This window comes from Hemitrygon akajei, chromosome 10, assembly GCF_048418815.1.
Source record: "Hemitrygon akajei chromosome 10, sHemAka1.3, whole genome shotgun sequence".
Taxonomy (NCBI): domain Eukaryota; kingdom Metazoa; phylum Chordata; class Chondrichthyes; order Myliobatiformes; family Dasyatidae; genus Hemitrygon; species Hemitrygon akajei.
Window position 1 is genome coordinate 156,301,720 of NC_133133.1, and position 20,286 is coordinate 156,322,005.

Consider the following 20,286-nt stretch of genomic DNA (forward strand, 5'->3'; position numbering starts at 1 on the left):
TGTTTCTCATTGGCCATTCCATTTGCTTTAAAATACTGCAAAATCCATTCAGTACAGAACATCCTGTTATCTCTTGTGAAATATTAAATACACAACACCAACATCTGCAATATATTGTATCTTCATAAGGAATTAAGTTGTGCCATTTTTCTTTACCCAGCTCAGTGACCTTATCACTTTTAATTGTGACAGGTACATCAACTAAAAGAAAATTGTGGAGGATATTCCCAACTTTATTTTGTAATTTAGTGGCTGAAAGGAAGAAATAAAAGAAATGGGAGTAAGTAGTATAAGGTACATATAGCAAAATACGACAAATACACTTCAAGGGCTTAAATTTAGTGGGATATTGCACTAGTAATGTAACTAAAGATATGTATGTCCTTTTAATTCTATTTTTATTGTGGATATTAAATGTATTCTAAAATAGATACAGTACAATACACCCTCTTGAGTGTCAATCAAAGATGATAATATCAAACCATGTGTAATCTTGATTTATTTTCAAGTATGACTGATCTCAGAATTTGAATGTAAACTTTATCACTCACTCAGAAAACACTTTGTTTTCACTTATGGTGATTTAAACATTATTGCGATGTTGTTGTGGTGGAAATTGAAATAAACTGATTCATAATAGTTAGTGAATAACTGCAGAATGCTTGTCAATGATCCAATTAGCATCATGAGATTTTGTGACATGTGCATATCGGCAAGCACCACGCATTTTATGGCATCAAATGAAGATTGTCATGCCGCTTCAGTCTTGGTGTGATTTCCCTACAGCAATTCTATATTTTGGCTAGAAATTCACATATCTTTAGTTTCTTTATAAAAATAGCTAGCCAAAATCAAATAATATGAAAGTTATTTGCTTATCTGTTTTATTCCACTTCCAAGATGTTGCACCTATTTAATTAGAGATCATATACTAGTCTTCAGAAATGAGTGCACATTAATCACTTACTTCAATGCAGCCCAGGACTGGTCACCAATTTAACAGGGTCAGTTTATTTAACCTTCATAGATTCAGCTTCTTCCAAACACCACTCTGTAAGATTGTCCCAGATGTGACTAAGAAAGGAATTTCTGGTGAATCCAAGAAGTAAATAGCATTCTGTCTTCTGCAATGTATTTTCTTACTATTTGTAATACGTACATCATAGCTATGTACCCAATCCCAGGGTTACTTATGTAAGATGTAAGTAACCAATGTATTAACAAGTAATTAAAGTTACCATGCAACAAGACAACTGTATATCGGAAAAGAAGTTGTATTGCATAAATAAAGGTTAAGGTTCAAAGTTCAAAGTACACTTTTTAATCAAAGTCTATTAATGTCCCTTACACAACCCTGAGATTTATTTTCTTTAGGACATCCTCAACAAATCTATAGAATTGTAACTGTAACAGGAACAATGAAAGATCAATCATTGTTATAGAAGACAACAAATTGTGCAAATGCAAATATAAATAAATAGCAATAAATAAAGAGAACATGAGATGAAGAGTCCATGAAAATGAGTTCATTGGTTGTGGGAACATTTCAATGATGGGGCAAGTGAAGTTGAGTGTAGTTAACCCCTTATGTTCAAAAGTCTGATGGTTCAGGTGTAGTAACTGTTCCTGAACCTGGTGGTGCAAGTCCTGAAACTCTTGTGCCTTCTAGCTGATGGCGACAGTGAGAAGAGAGTATGATCTGGGCGGTGGGGCTCCCGATGCTGCTTTCCTCTGACGGTGTTTCGTGCAGATATGCTCAATGGTTGGGAAGGCTTTACCTGTGATGAACTGCGCCAAATCCACTACTTTTTGTAGGATTTTCTGTTCAAAGGCATTGTTATTCTGTTTCAATCAGGTTTCCTTTGGAAATTTTCCAAAATGCATTATAGCACAAATTGACAAGGTAATTATTAAAATAAGCTATTTGATGTACTTGTTAAGAAGAGAAAGGGAACTAGGGTTTATTACAAACTATGTATTTGATTTGTAGTATGCAGATCAAATAGCAGTTATTAGCCATACTCCTGAGTAAAGAACTCTCCTTTAATCTTGTATTATAATTTTACTGATGCTAGGTTTTGATATGGTATGGTGCAGATATGATATCTAAATTGAATGCAATAGGCAAATGCTAATATTGACATTAACCATAGCCTTCCTTCTTAGTTTGGAAAAGAACATTCTGACTTTAAATGCTATTTTAAAAATAGGAACTGGTAAGAAAGCATTTTAGTGAGGTAACCTGTTGACGCTGCCATAAAGGCAGTCTGTTTAAATAAAGGACTCATTTATGTCATAGTTAAATTCAATAATGGCACTTCTGCCAGAATCCTGATGCTTTACATCCATTCTTGGAACAAGGGATTGGGGGAGAAATTTAATCCCAGGGAGTGACTGTGTTTCATGGTAGACGGAGGTTTATTGCCACCAAACTACAGCAGCCAATTTCCAGGTTTAATCGAAGTGTGTTTCTCTGATGGTTTGGTAATTTAAAGTTAATTGCTAGTTTACAGTCACTTCACCAGCAGGTTGGAAGTACAATTACTAGGGCACGTGTTTCCCAGTCTCAGAAAAATCTGGCAAAAGCAGAGTGTCTATTGGTGTAATGAGAAAATAACGGGTGGGTCACGTTGACTGTTCATCGTGTGCCTGTAGCGGACCTCTGGGAAGCTCCAGTGTGTGCTTTGGATATCAACGCCTGCACACCACAACAGGCATGTTCAGCATATGCTACAGGCCAGACATGGGTACAACTGATCACCAGCTCTGAAAGTTCCGACTCACTGGTCTAACAGAGGGTCTTTGACCTGAAATGCTAATTCCGTTTCAGTTTCCACAGATGCTGCCTGACCTGTGATTTCCAAGATTTTATTCCACGTTTGCACTCCTCAAGAGCAGATTTGATTTTCTTTCCTTCAGCTAACCTCAGAGTGGGGCCGTGCTCACCTTTTTGTTCCAACTTCTTCATTGCAACTCTGTGGATCAGCGTTGCACTGTAATATCTCAAAAGAGGCACTGCCTGGACAGCCAGCTATCTGCAGTTGCATCAGAGATAGAGACGCATTGCTCATCCTTCATAAGAACTATGGAATGTGGCTCAAGCTATCAAATCTTGGCAGGCTTGAATAAGATCTGTTGATTTCACAACCTGATGGACACAGTTTACTTTTGGCCATAGTCGTAGACTTCTATACTTTTGGATTATTTCAACATTCTGATAGAGATGTTGCCAGGATTTCTTAATCTGCTGTACACTCATGCACAAGGCAGATCCAGGTGTTCTATTTGTGACAGACCACAGACTGAGAAGGAACATGAACTCACTGCTCTGGCTGAAGTCCCTCAAGTGAAACTGTTGGAACCATAATCCAGAAAACTGGACTAAAGATCCTAAGGCATGAGATAAAATTCCTTCAATGCAAACGAGAAATGTAAATACAGGTGACCCCCACCCCCCCCCCCTTTACAAAGGTAGAGCATTCCTATGAAACCTTTCTTAAGCCGAAATGGCATAAAGCGAAGAACCATTAATTTCTACAGGAAACATTTTTGTAAAAGCGAAAAACTTCTTTGTAATGCGAAAACAGGTACTAATGTAGGTCTTTTGTAAAAGCGAAGTGGCGTAAAGCGAACATCCGTAAAGTGGGGGACACCTGTAGTTTATTACATCATGTGGAATTTTAAAAACTGGTATCATCAAAACTAATCGTGAAACTACCAGCTAGTCATCAAAACCCAACTGGACCACTTACGTCTTTTTGGCAGGGAAATCTGATGACTTTAGTCCCAAAGCACTGTGGTCTGCACTTGGTAGTCACATTGTACCTAAGTACTAGGAAAAATGTTCTCTATGTGTACTGTTGAGATGGAAAATTCTAGCTCATCACCACTTTTTCCAAGGGAATTAGAGATGGAAATTAAGTGGTGGACTTTGTAGATGACAACCAGATCCTGAAGAGGAAAGACCATAATATATAGGAGTAAAATTAGGCCTCTTGGTACATCAAGTCTGCTCCATTATTCTATCATGGCTGATTTATTATCCCTCTTAACACCATTCTCCTGCTTTCTGCCTATTACCTTTGATGCCCTAACTAACTCAATGATTTGGCCTCCACAGATATCCGTGGCAATGATTCCCACAGATTTACCACCCTTTGGCTAAAGAAATTCATTCTCATCTCTGTTCTAAATGGGCATCCCTCTATTCTGAGACTGTTTTCCTATCACTAGACTCACACATTATAGAAAACATCCTCTCCACATCCACCTGTCCAGGCTTTTCAATGTTCGATAGATTTCAACGAGAATACCCCTCATTCTTCTAAACTCCAGGGTATTCAGGCCCAGAACATCAAACACTCCTCATATGTTAACCCTTTCATTTTTTGTGAACCTCTTTTGGACCCAGTCCAATGCCTGCGCATAGTTTCTTCGAAAAGGGACCCAAAACTGCTCACAACACTCCAAGTGTGTTCTGACCAAAGCCTTATAAAGGCTCAGAATCACAGCCTTGCTAACATCGCTTTCGGCTTCCTTACCACAGACTCAACCTGAAAGTCAACCTTTATGGAACCCAGCAAAAGGACTCCCAAGTCCCTCTGCAACTCTGATTTTTGAATTTGTTCTCCATTGAGAAAATAGTGTATACGTTCATCCTTCTACCAAATTGTATGGCTATACACTTCCCTCCACCATATTCTATCTACCACTTCTTTGCCCATTCTCCCAGTCTGTCCAAGACCTTCTGCAGACTCCCTGCTTTCTCACCACTGTTGGCTCCTCCACCTATCTTTGCATCATCTGCAAACTTGGTTATAAAGCCATCCAAATCACCAACATTAATGTGAAAATAAATGGTCCCAATACCATCCCCCGTGGAACACCACTTGTCAAAGGCAGCCAACCAGAATAGGCCCCCTTTATAATGACTCTTTGCCTCATGCCAATCAGCCAATCTTCTATTCATACTAGTAGCTTTACTGTAATGCCATGGGCTCTTGTTAAGCAGCCTCATTTGTGGCACCTTGTCAAAGGCCTTCTGAAAATACAAAGAAATAACATCCACTAACTATTCTTTGTCTATCCTATTATCTCCCAATGTGTTAGGCAAGATTTCCCCTTAAAGAAACCGTGTTGACTTTGGCCTACTTATCATGTGCCTGAAACCTGATTAGTACTCTGAAGCTTTATCATTAATAATGGACTCCAACCTCTTCCCAACCACTGAAATCAGGCTAACTAGTCTATACTTTCCTTTCTTCTGCTTCAATCTCTTCTTGAAGTGTGGCCAAACATCTGCGATTTTCAGGTCCTCCAGAACCACTCCATTATCTAGTGATTTTTCACAGAGCATTACTAATACCTCCACAGTCTCTTCAACTACCTATTTCAGAACCACCTTTGTAGTCCATGTAAACTATCAAACATCTGCAATATCCAATATTAACGTTATCTCACTTCCTTCACAAAATCCAAAACAACTTCGTATGCACCACCATAGTTCAGTTGTCAACTCTGATAGTAGAGTTAGACCATGAAATCACCATTATAGATTTTAAAAATGTATTTGTTATTCAAAATCTATAATTATTGCTCAGAAAATGTTGTAACTTATTTTATGCCATTGCAACCAACACAAACATAAAACTCTAATGTTGTGTAAATATCATTGTCCTTACTTTCCCTTTCCTGATGTTGCAATGGAACGTATTATCCATAGCTTCGAGAGTAAGTGGCAGTTTTCTCTAAATGTCTGAAATACTTGTCACTTCCCGAGTGTTTTGCACATTCCAGAACCTTCCTTCCCTACAACAATACCATCAGGGCACTAAATAGTGGGTGAATGCTCTCTAGGAAAAGGGAGGAGCATTGATTGAAGTTCTACTTGCATGTTTGTTCTCATCACCTCACTTTCCTATATTTATGGTTAAAACTACTCTGCTAATAGTTTTGCTGTGTGTCTGTAGGTCAGTGGCACACAGAATGACCCAGATTAGGATGTCTATCATTCAGTGTGCAATTCTCAGCAAGGATTTGTATTCACTCCTATGCCACACTTGTTGCTCAATGATGGTCATCAAATAATATCGTCACAGTGGTCCACAACGTAATGACCCGCCATCTCAAGGACGATTCTGTACTTTGATGCTGGGATTATCTATTTATGCACCTTTGCATTTGTGTTTCCCAAGCTGCATCATCTATATCCAGCTGAGTCGAGTTTGGAGGGCCCTGCGTCTTCTAGAAATTCCACTACTGCCATTGCCTCCTCCATTCTGCATATTTGTGATTTTGAGCCTGTCTTATAGTGTGAGAACCTGTGCCTGGAGAATGAGCATGAGGCCTACGAAACAGAGCCTCAGAGTGAGGACCACCTTGGAAGAGTCTTCAACATTGCCCTCCTGCTGTATGTCCATGGGAGTTTAAAGATGTGAATTACTATTCTCAAGGTATTTTTAAGAAGATTTTAATTTTATACCCGATTACTTTTTAATTTTTGCTGACATCCAATCCAGTGAATGTTTTAAGCAAGATGCCTGGATGAGATGTAATTCTATCACAGATCATAATAAATCCTCCTCCTGCCCATCCTCAAAGGACCATATATTCTAATGTCCCTGGTTTTTTATTTGCAGAAATTAGTGGGTGAAGGCTAGAAGGCAATTTTGGATTCTATACATTTAAATAGCTTCATGCTCCCTTCTCCCATGAGGGCAAGAAGACGCCATTGAGTGATACTATTCTCTAAAACATACGGATAGATATTGATTTTAGCTGGTAATTGTGAGGAAGAGGATATAATTTTGTAAAGAAAAAGCTGATTAGCAATGAGTGCTGCAGATGTGAATGTGCATGAGAAAAGGATGAGTGTACCTGCATGTACAGGGGGTCCATGAAAAAATATACTGAAATAGATTTGAAAGGGTAGCATCACCTACTTTGGAGTCCTCATTGATATACTACAAAGAAGCTTGTGAGTGTCATTGGAAGCTAATAGAAAAGTAATGGGGGCAGAATCTGATTTCTTCTGAGTCATGTTGTCATACTGTGGTGACTCATAAAAAATGTTTATGGAATAAAACTCCAAGAGAGAAAACTAGTATTTTACTTTATTTTCAGAGTAGTGGAAACCGAATAAAATTCTTTAAATTTGAACATTTCTCTCAATCTACATTGTAACATTTGAAAGTAAACATTTGCAGAAATATACTTTTACAGAATTTACATAAAGGTGCATTATCTTGAAAGATGGTTTACTGTAGGAACCATAAAACTGAAATCAAATGACAATATGTTGTAGGTGGAAATTCAATACTAGTATGGATTAGAATCAGAAAGATCAAATCAATATTCCAGATAAGGAATGTCATTTACCATTAAAACATGCAGAAATATACCAGAAGTACACACCTTTGCATATTTGTTTCCATTGACCTCTCCGGAACTTAAAGTGCAGATAGGAGTGGTCAATTTTTGCATGACTTAAGCAACATAAACTAAAGTCCAATTACTTCTCTGGGAATGCATGTTTTCCGTACCTGATGCTTCCATGATAAATTATTTAGGCATTATTTCTGTATTTGTTAGTCCTAAAATTAATTGGATGCAATAGAATAAATCATCATTCATTCATTAAGTGTCAAATGACAGATTTCTTTATCTAGGTTCAAATCTTGCACACTTCAAAGCACTGTAATTGATGTACAAAGTGATTTAGGCCTAAGATTTTTAGTAATTTAACAGATTAGGTGTTAATACTTCAGCTTAATTAATTTGGTAGACTAAGAAGGTAGATGCTGACCTGTAGTTGGACCAGTATCAACACCAATTAAGCAAATATGGAATGGAATTATACAAATATGGGAATGATGTTTTGATTCCATCAAAAGTGTATTTCAGTTTATTAATTTTGGCTGGGTTCAACCAAAACACAGGCTATTGCACATGAATATTAACAAACAGATCTATCACAAACATTAAGTGGCTTAGTTGCATAGTATTTAAATTTAACCTTTCATACTATTACTACAGATGCAAAATAATTGTAACATCTGTGTCATTTAATTTCTTGAACAAATGGACATGTTCATTTTATTATCATGTCATCATCTCTCTATATAATAAGCTACAGCAGAAACTGACAGGTTAGGAGGTATACTGAATGGTGAAGTAAACATAAAATTATGGAAGACATAAAATTGCATAAGGACACAATTAGCTCAAAGGTAAGACCAAAAGAAAACAAAGCATACTGCAGCTGTAACACATAATGGTACAAAACTGGCGGGTGACAGAAAATCTAAATTGAGAAATATTATGACAGCTTAACTACAAGTTTTAGGTATTGAAAATCCATTACAATCTAGTACAAAATGTACTAAGATAGTATAATTAATTGCTTTAGGTATAAAATGTAAGAATGATCAAGTGCTCTTGCTATTACACAGAACTTCATTTGGAATATTGTGGTTAGTTCTAAGTGCCTCACTTTAGAACTTAGAGGAAGTGTAACTATGAAGCATTTGTGCAATATCTGTAACACAAGACTAAACTGTATTAAAAGACCTGATACACTTGGATTATTTATTCTAAGAAAATGATGCAGAGAAGCATAAAGTCAGGAGTGGATAACTGAACCCCTCAAGCTTTTTCCACCTTACAACTAAATGAAGCCTGATTTATAACTTATTTATTTGCAAGTCAGATAATATCTATGAGGGGGAATAAAATGACTACATTCTGCTCTTCATCAGGACTACCAAACCAAAGGTGTTGCCATAGGCACTCGTATGAACGCCAAATATTCATGCTTTATGTCAGTTCCTGATGCTATCTTACATACTGAGTTACTCTAGACTTTTCTGTGTGTTTCTCAAGATTTCCAGCATCTACAGAATCTCTAGTGTTTCTTATTTATCAGCCTAGGTTTCATAATTCTTTGTACACTCGCCTGACAAAAATGGGAATAATATTAGTTCTGACATTTTCAAATCACTGCCTTCCCAGCAACATTTTGAAACTCCAGATTTCCACTGTACCTTCGTCTGAAGAAGTAATTCCAAACCTATCATGTGAACTAAACAATTCTTGTAATTCACTTTTCAAAACTCCAACATCAGTGAAATAGCACTGAAAGAGAAATAAAACTATTAAATTGTTTAATTATCTTAAAAACCTCAATTAGTTTTCCCTTAATCATTTATATGCATTGAACTAGAACCTTATATTCAAACTGTTCTTGCAATTTAACCTTTATAGCCTTAGAACCAAATAGGTTAGCGCATTTGGAAATGATGAAGAAAGTTGGCTTGGTAACCTGATAATATCTAGGGGTATTGCGAATTATGGAATGCAATCTTAGCAATAGAGCAAAAAGAAAACAAAAGTTAATCTGTAAAATTAATCTTCGTATTTAATTAAATATTTTCAAAAATAAAGTATACATTTGACCTTAGTCCCATGGGCTGGGAAATCAATATAGGAATTTAAGGAAATTATTAGAGTAGCACAGAATTGTGATTAATAACTAAACATGAAATAGAAAGGATTCGTTTCGTGGAGACTTTTTAAGATAGGAGACAAATTTTCAGTGGCAGAGTTGAAGAATATTGAAGCTCAGTGGTTAAGGGCCTCTGGTGAAGGATGAGGGAATGATGCACTGGGGACCAATGTTATAAGAGCTTAAGTTGTCATTGGTTTAGGTAATAGAGAGGGCTATAAAGATACAGCATGATATAATCATGATTTTTAAAAAAATAAAGAACAGTGTACAAAAGTCTTATGCACATATATATAGCTAAGGTGCCTAAGACTTTTGTATAGTACTATTTTTGTCAACATGGGGCAGAGAGTGAGTTTGTAAATCTGTTGGGAGCAAAGGATGTTGGGAATAGTGAGGATGGAGCACCACAGGGGTGTGACTCATGGAAGAGGGGTGCCAGGGTGGGTGCAGACACTCCCAGCCCCGAGTCACCATGCAGGGTTTATTGATCATTACAGAATGTTTCTCTGGTGTTTCCCACTCCTTCCCCTCTCCCTTCCTCTTTTCCCAACCATGATTCTCCTCTCCCTGCCTTCTTCCCACCCTCAGTCCACAATAGAGACCCATAACAGAATCTTCTAAATCTTCTACATTTTCAGAACGTTTCAAAGGAAATCACATACAACTAATTCATATTAAAGTTTTGTTATTTTTGAAGTGCAATTACTAGGTGATGGAAAAAGGGACTCAGAGTGAGATAACCTGGGAGCAGTTATCTTTTTGGAAAAGATTAAGTTAGTACAAAGAAGATTCTGAAAGCCAACATGGTCCTGTTCAAATACCAAATCATGAGATAACAAAAACATGAAAATGTGTTCTACAGTGGTGGATCAAAGATAGAGTGTTGGATAAAGATGGAATTATATTAGACACCCTCTGAAGCCCACTTCTTGTTTAAACAACATATCAATCAGCTTTCTACAACTAAATGAAATTTTCTGGGTGTGAAGGAAAGCATTGGCATCTTTTTCTGGGTGCAGAGAATGATAACTTTGATATATTGTTATTTCATCAACTTAGCCAGATGAAGAAGAGAGCAAGGAAAAGATTAAATGTTAACCTACTGCAGCTGTCATTTGAACATTTGGCAGAACATAATAATTAACAGAATGCTGAAATATGAATTGCTGGGAGCTTGAACTATATTTTCACCAAATACCTATTGTCTATCTCTTATTGAGACACATTGCTGTTTACAGTTAAAAGATTAAAAACTGCAACTTGTTTTTGTTGCTTTTGCTTACAATTCCCTAAATATTATCACAAGGCAGAAGTTCACGAAATTGCATAGTCAATTTTAACGAAAACTGGTACTACTTCCAAAAGTACAATAAAAACTTTTTCTTAGAAAAAGTTTTTGTCAGAGTTTTATCAAGAAACAATTAATGTTTAATTCAATTATCTTTCATAACAACCAAGTATATTTGCCAAACACACAGGTTTTTAGATGCAAAAAGCAAGGAATGGAAGTCAGTTATAGCACCAGATGAGGAGGAAGATGAACTGAAGCAGTAGGTCACAACAGTTGTGAGAAAAGGAGAATCAGTGCTGGTACAGAGGGAGGTCATGGCCAGGTATGTGCTGGCACTTACATAAAGCATGGGTTGCAGGTTGTCTTGAGAACAACTTTTAAGAAACAATGAATATCTTGTTTGTATTTGATGTGGAATTTCAATATGAATTCATGTGGGCTGAATCTGAGCTGTGAAAGCGGGTTTTGGCGGGTAACCAATGAAAGATATAAAGAGAAGGGAAGGCCTTAAAGGTAAAGAAGCAGAAGACACGAACAGAAATCACAGAGGAAGAGAAAAATTTCAAGGTGGACAATTCCCTGCCCTCCTCCTCTTTTCTACATCTTAAAACCTGTGCACCTCTAACTATTTCCAGTTTGATAACGTACTTTTAACTTAAAACATTGTCCTTGAAATGCCATCCACAGCTGCTGATTATTTCCAGCATTTTCTATTTTTATTTTCCTCAAAGAAAATATACAATACAGATGTAAAAAACATTAAAATATCCTCCCATTTTACAGCATTTTTAAACATAAATAGATATAATGAACAAAGGATTTAAAAATATTTATAAGCACTTTGTTGAGCAGGTTTTACAGTATAACAAGGTTGCATTGCTTAATTATTAATTTTCAGCCATAATGGCCTAATGGCACTGGTATTCATCAGAAGATCTAACAGCAGCAATTTCCACTCCAGTGCCTTATGTTGAGAGAACCTGCTTAAACAGCAAAAGTGAAACAATGCAATTTGTCATATAATGATGATTGAAATGTGTCAGCTATGAATTACAGTGAAGTGTTTTCATGAAGGAATAATTCATAAATCTATTGAAAATTAACATACGACAACATACCATAAAATGTATGTCAGACACAATAAACATTAAAAAGCATTCACAGGCAGCATCCATTTAATTTGCCATTATCGCTTATACATTATCAGTGGAACTTCAAAGCCTATTTCATGGGCTGGGTTCAAGACAAGATAAGTACTTATATGTAATCAAACTCTTGGATATTTAATTATCATTTTGCTATTGCTCTGAGTTATTATTACTCAATATAACTATAGAATAATGAATGATTCCAAATACTTGGGCATCATGTGTTTCGAATTGGAACAAATGTTGAGAAAAAAGAAACAAAGCATATTGCATTATGTCTTAACTTTAGATTCGAAATGTGGATTAAGTTTTGACTATGCATACGATGAAATCACTAATATATTAACCAGCAGACACAAAAAACTTCTTTCAATTTTTGTCTTTCTCCCAACAAACTTCTTTTTTAAAATTGTTATCTACAGGTGCCTGTGTATTTATTTATCTAATTGGATCAAAGTACTTAGGGATCACTTTCAAGGTATGATACTTAAATTATGAAACAACTACCCTAGTTCAGATATTGGGACCATAGTGCATTTTATGAAAAAAAATTAAGAGCTGCTTTGTTGTATATGCATTATTCCAATACTGGATATTTTCTATATCCTTTAATAATTAAGGTTAGCTACTGACAGCAACTTTGGCAGTAGTTGGAGTCAGGTCACTCCTGTTAGGTCAGTGCTTTCATTCTTTGGTGCTGTGGCAACCTACCTGAGATAAACAACTCAGAACCCAGCAAGAAGCAAGTTAGGATGCGGCCCAGATCAGGGCTTGAATCCAAGTCTTCCGCTCTTCCATTCGACCACCTTAGTAATGCAAATAATGTGTACTGCATGACTATACCTAGACCATCTGGTCAGATCAGGAAATGAAGATAAAAGATTGATTTAAATTACATTTACTGTTTTTTTTTATTTTAGGTGAATTTCTTGTTATGGGCTGGAGCCTTCAGTAATTATGAAAGATTGGTACTTCCAGAAAACTAACCATATAAATGATGTTAAGAATGAAGGTACCTAGCTTTGCAGATTAATATTATGGAAAAACATTAAAAATAACACCGTAAGCAAACAATATAAAATGGAAATAGGAAATTAATGGTACTACTAGGGAAAATAAATGTTTGACAGGTGCATTTAACTAGAAATTTGAAAAAAGAATGGGAAGCATTTTGAAGGAAAGGTAACTTAAGAAAATATAAACAAGATACGTTGAAATAAGAAAATGCAATGGTATTAAGGAACAAATGAAAATAAAAGTGAATTGCTGATGTAATAAGGCAATCCAAAAATGTCAGACAAAATCTAAATCATGAACAGATTGAAAAGCAAAACTGAAAATGTGTAAGGCATGAGATCATTAAACAATCTCATGGTTGCAGTCTCTGGGAAATGTAAGAATAGAGAATGAAAAGTCTAAGAAATTTCTAGTCAGATATCATTAATTATATGGCTCTGTAAGTGATACCAGTTCAATTAGTTTCACAATTGTTAATACATACACAACATCTATAAGCAATTTTACATTTTTCTCTCTGATTTTCCCCACGTTAAATTATTTTATATTAATGTACAGGACACTTACAAAGAATGTTACAACATTGAAAAATTAAGGACAATAAAGTGCACAGGAATTCTTTGGTATTACGCCTTCGATCCATCTTGTGGTTCCCATCAATCATTCACGTATTCAGTCAGATGTTATCTCTTTTAAACTTATTACAAAGAATCGTAATGTTGAAATTCTGTGCATATTTGCGAAAATAATTATCGTCTACTTCAAGAAAAAGCAGCTGGACTTATGCGAATTGATAACTGTATAATATGATATACATTTTATTTCCAAAATGTTGATGAGATCCCACACATTTTACTGGATGCAGTTTTACTTCAATTCACATACATTCCACCCCTCCCCCCCAACACTAAGGAAATGGTATAAGCCATATCACCTTTTTGAGAGAAAATGATAATAGAACAATATCACAGTTGAAACACGAAAGACTGAACTGAACAATGAGGAGGAAAATATTGTAAACAATATGCAACCATAGAACAAATTTCTCACAGATTGCGCAAGGTTTGAAACCAACTCGTTCTGCTGTGGATATGACCACGGTCTAAAAATATAGAAACAGACATCAACCATGTTGCATAAATGTAATTACGCGGCAGGCTTAACCACTTGGGCAGGGTGCCTGTACCTGGTACAAGTTTAGATCCAGTGTTGATTTAAAGGAAAAGTTGAGGAAACTAATCTGTACATAATCAAACATTAACCCGGTCGGTCATGCATACCCGCCAGTCAACTGATGAAGGTACTGTCACTTTTAATTAAGTCAAATCATTTAAACATGTTCTGTCTGGTGTGCATTCATGAATGCAAAAGACCTTTTTTTTTCCAAAAAGTATAAAAGTCAATATATATTCTAAAACTGTAATTTATGATTTATGGGTTGGTTATTTCAAAAACAAACGTGTACATGAATGTGCAGATGGCATGATAATAATACCAATTTCCACAGAAACTGTATTGAAATACCTTGAACATTAAGACAGAGATAGCAGAAATAAATTAAAGACCATTCTGCGAAAGGTTGATGATCGTTTCTTTGCAAATCGCCCTCGCCAGAACACCAAAAGGGGCCCAGTGCCGCAGACCACGACAATTACTGTTCCGTCTGTTGCTTGATAAAATTAGGGTAATTTCCGTCGATGAAGTCTCAGAAACATACAGCACTAGTGCTCATATAACGCAGTAAGGTTCCCTTGGTAACCTGGATTTTCGACAGTAAAGGATGTTGGTGCTGAAACAACGTCTTAGCTCCCTGTTGGAGAAGATGCAGATAAATGGATTGACTCCAGCTTGGGCAAAAGTCATCCAGACAGCAGCCGTCATGTAACCACGTGGAACAGCGGGACCTTTCACAAAGACGCGCCAGTAGCAAGCCACTAGATATGGGCACCAGAGAGCTACGAAGAAAAAGGTAATCAGGTAGAACATCCTGCCAATTCTTTTCTCCGTTTTGAACTCGTCCATGACTAGCAGCCTCCTCCTCATGCCCTGGCCCTGAGGATTTTGTCTGATTCCCAACAGAGTGGGTGGGGTTGGGCCTCGGCCAAAGCCAGCGATCCAGTTGGCGGCCGCTTGTCCGTTGGCCCCGGGTCCGTGGAAAGTCCAGTTCTGGCTCACTGCCGGCACCAGTTGGACGGGCTTCATCTTGCGCCGGTCATACACAAAGAAGATCAACTTCAGATACACGATGTGAGTGGCCAGGACGATGACTACGAACATGAGCATGAAGCCCAGCGAGTCGTTGACTTTGAAGTACCTGTGCTCAAAGATACACTGCTCTTCCTCCCTGATGAAGGTGTAAGTGCCCACGTCGAAGACGGGAGGGAAAGCCATAGCCACCGATAGGGTCCACACCATACAGATGATGGCCAAACAGGTCCAGAAAGTCAGCCGCTTAGAGTAGAAACGGTGGTGGGCGATGGCGATGTAGCGGGTGACACTCACGCAGAAGAGCATGAAGACGGCGTGGAAGCAGGAGAGGACCCCGACGAAGGCGATCACTTTGCAGCTCAGGGTCCCGTAGGACCAGGAGGAGCCGTTTTTTACCGAGAGGAACACAAAAGGGAAGCACACCGCCGAACGGATGATATCAGATGAGCAGAGATCCAGCAAGAAGTAGTAAGGAGCCCGGTGTAGGGTCTTGTCTTTAACCAGCAGGAAGGAGATGAGGAGGTTGCCCAGCACGCCGACTCCAATTATGAATCCCAGCGATGTCAGCTTGAAGAACGTCGCCAGGGGAGACACATTCTGCATTAGGTTCTCGCTGCTCCCAGTACCCGCATGGCTGTAGTTCGCCATAGATCCAGACAGTGGGAATCTGGCAACAGCCTCAACCACGGCAGTGAAGTGTCATGATGGAAGGAGAGCGCCGGTATATAAAAAAAATCCAGTCTCCCACCCCTCCCGTCTAGCTCGTCTGTGTAAATAGATAGAGGTGGAAAAAAATCCAGAGCTGGTGTGTCCGGCCCTACCCGGGCGTCACTCTCATTAAAGGCATCTATAAAATCCACCCGGTCCCGGGCAATTATTTACGGCGAGGAGCCTATAAAATGAATCATCATATATTTCAAAAAGCAGCCTCTTATTTCTGTGGAAAGATGCACAGCAAACTGACAGTTAACATTTTCAAGCATCATTTCATCGACATTTTCCGTGTCTTGAGCAGAAATACATTTATTCAGGAAGATGGAAAAGCACGTACCTGTGTTGTTTTTTTTCCTCCTCTCTCTCTCTCTTTCTCTCTCTCTCTCTCTCTGTAGGGCTGGCTGTGGTGTCACAAGGAGTTGCTGTCTCCTGCTGTCAGTAGCTTGCTGGGAGTGAATGGATTGCAAGTGGCTGAGACGGAGACTGCGCACCGAGCCTATTTGTAATCCCTGCCGCGTCTTCTGCTGTCGCATCTCCTCCTTCCACACACACACACACACACACACACACACACAGAGCAAAGGGAAAGGCGCTTAAATGTAACACGTCCGCTCCATCGGGAACGCGATTAACGCTAATTTATGTTACTCCAACCCAGCCAGACGTTGCAAAGCTTTACATTACGGCCGAGCCCGGTGAAGGTAACCTCTGGCACACACGCTGCATTGTGAAATAGCTTTATTTCGCCACTTCGTGGTGGCTACATATTCTATTGACAAACTTACATCCGTGTAACAATTAGCTTTTAATACGTATTTTCATTAATTATATTCGTATGCAAAATGAGTGTTTTGGCTGCACATACTCATTCATCACTACTTAACACTTGTGAACCGCCTTTGGGAAGTCAAATGGTGATTACTGACTGTGTTACTTTACAATTTTGGACCGCACTTTGTTTTTCTACGTATAATCGAGAATGTTATTTTCTGAAGTTAGTTAGGATAGTTTAGATTAACTACAAAACTGCACAGCAAGCAGCTTTGACTTAATGACCTGATATACCATTTATTTTATTTAACTAGGTTTATAAACTTGGAGTATATGATTCGTCAGCATTATTGAATTTCCCATTGTGTCTGGTGAGTTCAAAGTAAATTTAAAGTACATGCATGTCACCATATACAACTCTGAGATTCATTTTCCCATGGGCATACTCAATAAATCAATAGGATAACCATAAAAGAATCAATTAAAGACCGCCCAACTTGGGTGTTCAATTGGAGTGTAGAAGACAATATATGCAAATACAAAAAACAAACAATAAACAAACTATAAATATTAAGAACATGCGATAGAGTCCTTGAAAGTGAGTGCATTGCTGCAGGAACATTTCAATGATAGAGCAAGTTGAATGAATTATCCCCTTTGGTTCAGGAGCCTGATGGATGAGGGATAGAAACTGTTCCTGAACCTGGTTTTGGGGGCTGCCCTGAGGTTCCTGTACCTTCTCCCCGGTGGTGCCAGTGAGACGAGAGCATGACCTGGGTGGAGGGGGTCCAATGATGGTGGATGCTGCTTTCCCACAACAGTGTTTCATGTAGATGTGCTCAATGGTTGGGAGGACGTTACCCTGGATGAACTGGGCCTTATACAGTACTGCAGAATTTAGGCCAGAGGAACACAAGAAAAGCCATCGTTGTACTCATGTTTAACTTCTTTTGGGGTCTCTTTCTTCCCTTAGGACAATCAGGGTCCCAGAGTTCACTCAATTTCTGACTGTTAGCTCAGCTTTTGTGTTATTAACTTTATTTAATTTTTAGTTTTCATATTTGATTGTTAATGTAAATGACAATTCATGTGTACATTCCATGTACACATGATAAACAAATTGGAATCTTGAATCGATTGGGGACTTCAATTTCCATTGAAACAGCTGAATCAAGAGAATACATTTTAACAGATTAAATCATTTGAGTCTGTCATTGCAATTGTGTCATTTTGTTTTGAAAAAGCATTGCCAATTGATCAGGCGAGAATGACAATGTTGGGCAATCAATTCAAGGGCTTACCTTGTCTCTTTGCCAGGTGTCTCCTGGAGTGAGCACAGTTCAGTGTACCTCAGTGACAATTAGAATTTATGTAAAAGCAAATCTGTGAACAGGAAGCTGGAGAGCCCCATGAGGGGCACCTCTCGTGTAATACCTTGACTCAACCATGTCTCTGAGGGAGAATATTTTGCCCTGAAAATTCCAGGGTCATCGGAGATGACAACAGGTGTGAGGGAAGACTAATTCTGGCCGGAGATTCACGACCAGTGGCGTTTCACAAGGATTGGTGCCGTGGCCATAAATATATTAGATTCTGCTGATGCTGGAAATCTAGAGTAGCACACACAAAATGCTGGCGGAAACTCAGCAGGTCAAGCAGCATCCATGGAGTAGAATAAACTGTCTATGTTTTGTGCCACAACTCTTCATCAGGCCCTGGGACCTCTGTTTGTGATGGTTTGGGTGAAAATGTAGAGGGTTGGATTAATAAGTTTGTGGATGAATCTAAGATTATGTAGTTGTGGATAGTGCCAAGGACTATCAAAGAATACAGCATGATATAGACCTGTTACAAATATGGGCAGAAAAGTGGCAGATTAAGTTTAATCTAGGGAAGTGTGAAGTGTGGCACTTTGGGAAGTCAAATGAAAGGAGACAGTATACCCTTTCATAACATTGAGATGGGTTCACGTCCAGACTTCACTGAAAGTGGCTATGAAATTTAATAAGGCATTACCTTCATCGGGATTTCAATACAAGAGTAAGGAACTTATAGATAGATAGATAGATACTTTATTCATCACCATGGGGAAATTCAACTTTTTTTTCCAATGTCCCATACACTTGTTGTAGCAAAACTAATTACATACAATACTTAACTCAGTAAAAAAATATGATATGCATCTAAATCACCATCTCAAAAAGCATTAATAATAGCTTTTAAAAAGTTCTTAAGTCCTGGCGGTAGAATTGTAAAGCCTAATGGCATTGGGGAGTATTGACCTCTTCATCCTGTCTGAGGAGCATTGCATCGATAGTAACCTGTCACTGAAACTGCTTCTCTGTCTCTGGATGGTGCTATGTAGAGGATGTTCAGAGTTATCCATAATTGACCGTAGCCTACTCAGCGCCCTTCGCTCAGCTACCGATGTTAAACTCTCCAGTACTTTGCCCACGACAGAGCCCGCCTTCCTTACCAGCTTATTAAGACGTGAGGCGTCCCTCTTCTTAATGCTTCCTCCCCAACACGCCACCACAAAGAAGAGGGCGCTCTCCACAACTGACCTATAGAACATCTTCAGCATCTCACTACAGACATTGAATGACGCCAACCTTCTTAGGAAGTACATTCGACTCTGCCTTCCTGCACAAGGCATCTGCGTTGGCAGTCCAGTCAAGCTTCTCGTCTAACTGTACTCCCAGATACTTGTAGGTCTTAACCTGCTCCACACATTCTCCATTAATGATCACTGGCTCCATATGAGGCCTAGATCTCCTAAAGTCCACCACCATCTCCTTGGTCTTGGTGATATTGAGACGCAGGTAGTTTGAGTTGCACCATATCACAAAGTCCTGTATCAGTTTCCTATACTCCTCCTCCTGTCCATTCCTGACACACCCCACTATGGCCGTGTCATCAGCGAACTTCTGCACATGGCAGGACTCTGAGTTATATTGGAAGTCTGATGTGTACAGGGTGAACAGGACCGGAGAGAGTACGGTTCCCTGCGGCGCCCCTGTGCTGCTGACCACCGTGTCAGACCTACAGTCTCCCAACCGCACATACTGAAGTCTATCTGTCAAGTAGTCCACTATCCAATCCACCATGTGAGAGTCTACTCCCATCTCCGTTAGTTTGTGCCTTAAGATCTTGGGCTGGATGGTGTTAAAGGCACTAGAGAAGTCAAGGAATGTAATCCTCACAGCACAACTGACTCCCTCTAGGTGAGAGAGTGATTTGTGCAGCAAATACGTGATAGCATCCTCCACTCCCACCTTCTCCTTATATGCAAACTGAAGAGGATCCTGGGCGTGCCTGGTTTGTGGCCTCAGATTCTGTATTATCAGCCGCTCCATGAACACAAAACTCTAGTCAGACTGCACTTGAGTATTGCATATAATTCTGCCTGCCCCATTATAAAAAGGATGTGGACACAGGAGAGAGTGCAGAAGAGGTGCTACCTTGATTAGAGGGTATGAACTTTCCTAGAGTATTTTCATATTATATATGTAAATAATATAGCCTAGACCTTAATCTCATCCTGATAACATGTAAAAAGAGACAACAACACACACAAAATGCTGGTGGAACACAGCAGGCCAGGCAGCATCCATTGGGAGAAGTGATGTTGA

General features: G+C 38.6%; 1 protein-coding gene across 2 annotated transcripts; it reads right to left on the minus strand.

Moving 5' to 3' along the window:
- Positions 1-7,097: 7,097 nt before the first annotated feature.
- Positions 7,098-16,342, minus strand: gpr85 (G protein-coupled receptor 85). 2 transcript variants are annotated; one of them, XM_073059470.1, is made up of 2 exons: positions 16,221-16,342; positions 7,098-16,106 (listed from the first exon to the last, which is right to left on the minus strand). In XM_073059470.1, the coding sequence occupies exon 2, from the start codon at positions 15,815-15,817 to the stop codon at positions 14,690-14,692; it is 1,128 nt and encodes a 375-aa protein (XP_072915571.1). In that variant the 5' UTR covers positions 15,818-16,106; positions 16,221-16,342; the 3' UTR covers positions 7,098-14,689. The 2 variants fall into 2 exon arrangements, with proteins under 2 accessions (XP_072915571.1, XP_072915573.1); XM_073059472.1 differs by having other exon boundaries at positions 7,098-16,061; positions 16,221-16,335.
- Between the last annotated feature and the right edge of the window lie 3,944 nt (positions 16,343-20,286).

What these genes read in the sequence shown, in the direction of transcription:
- gpr85 (XM_073059470.1), bottom strand. Translation starts at nt 15,817, where the DNA reads ATGGCGAACTACAGCCATGCGGGTACTGGGAGCAGCGAGAACCTAATG.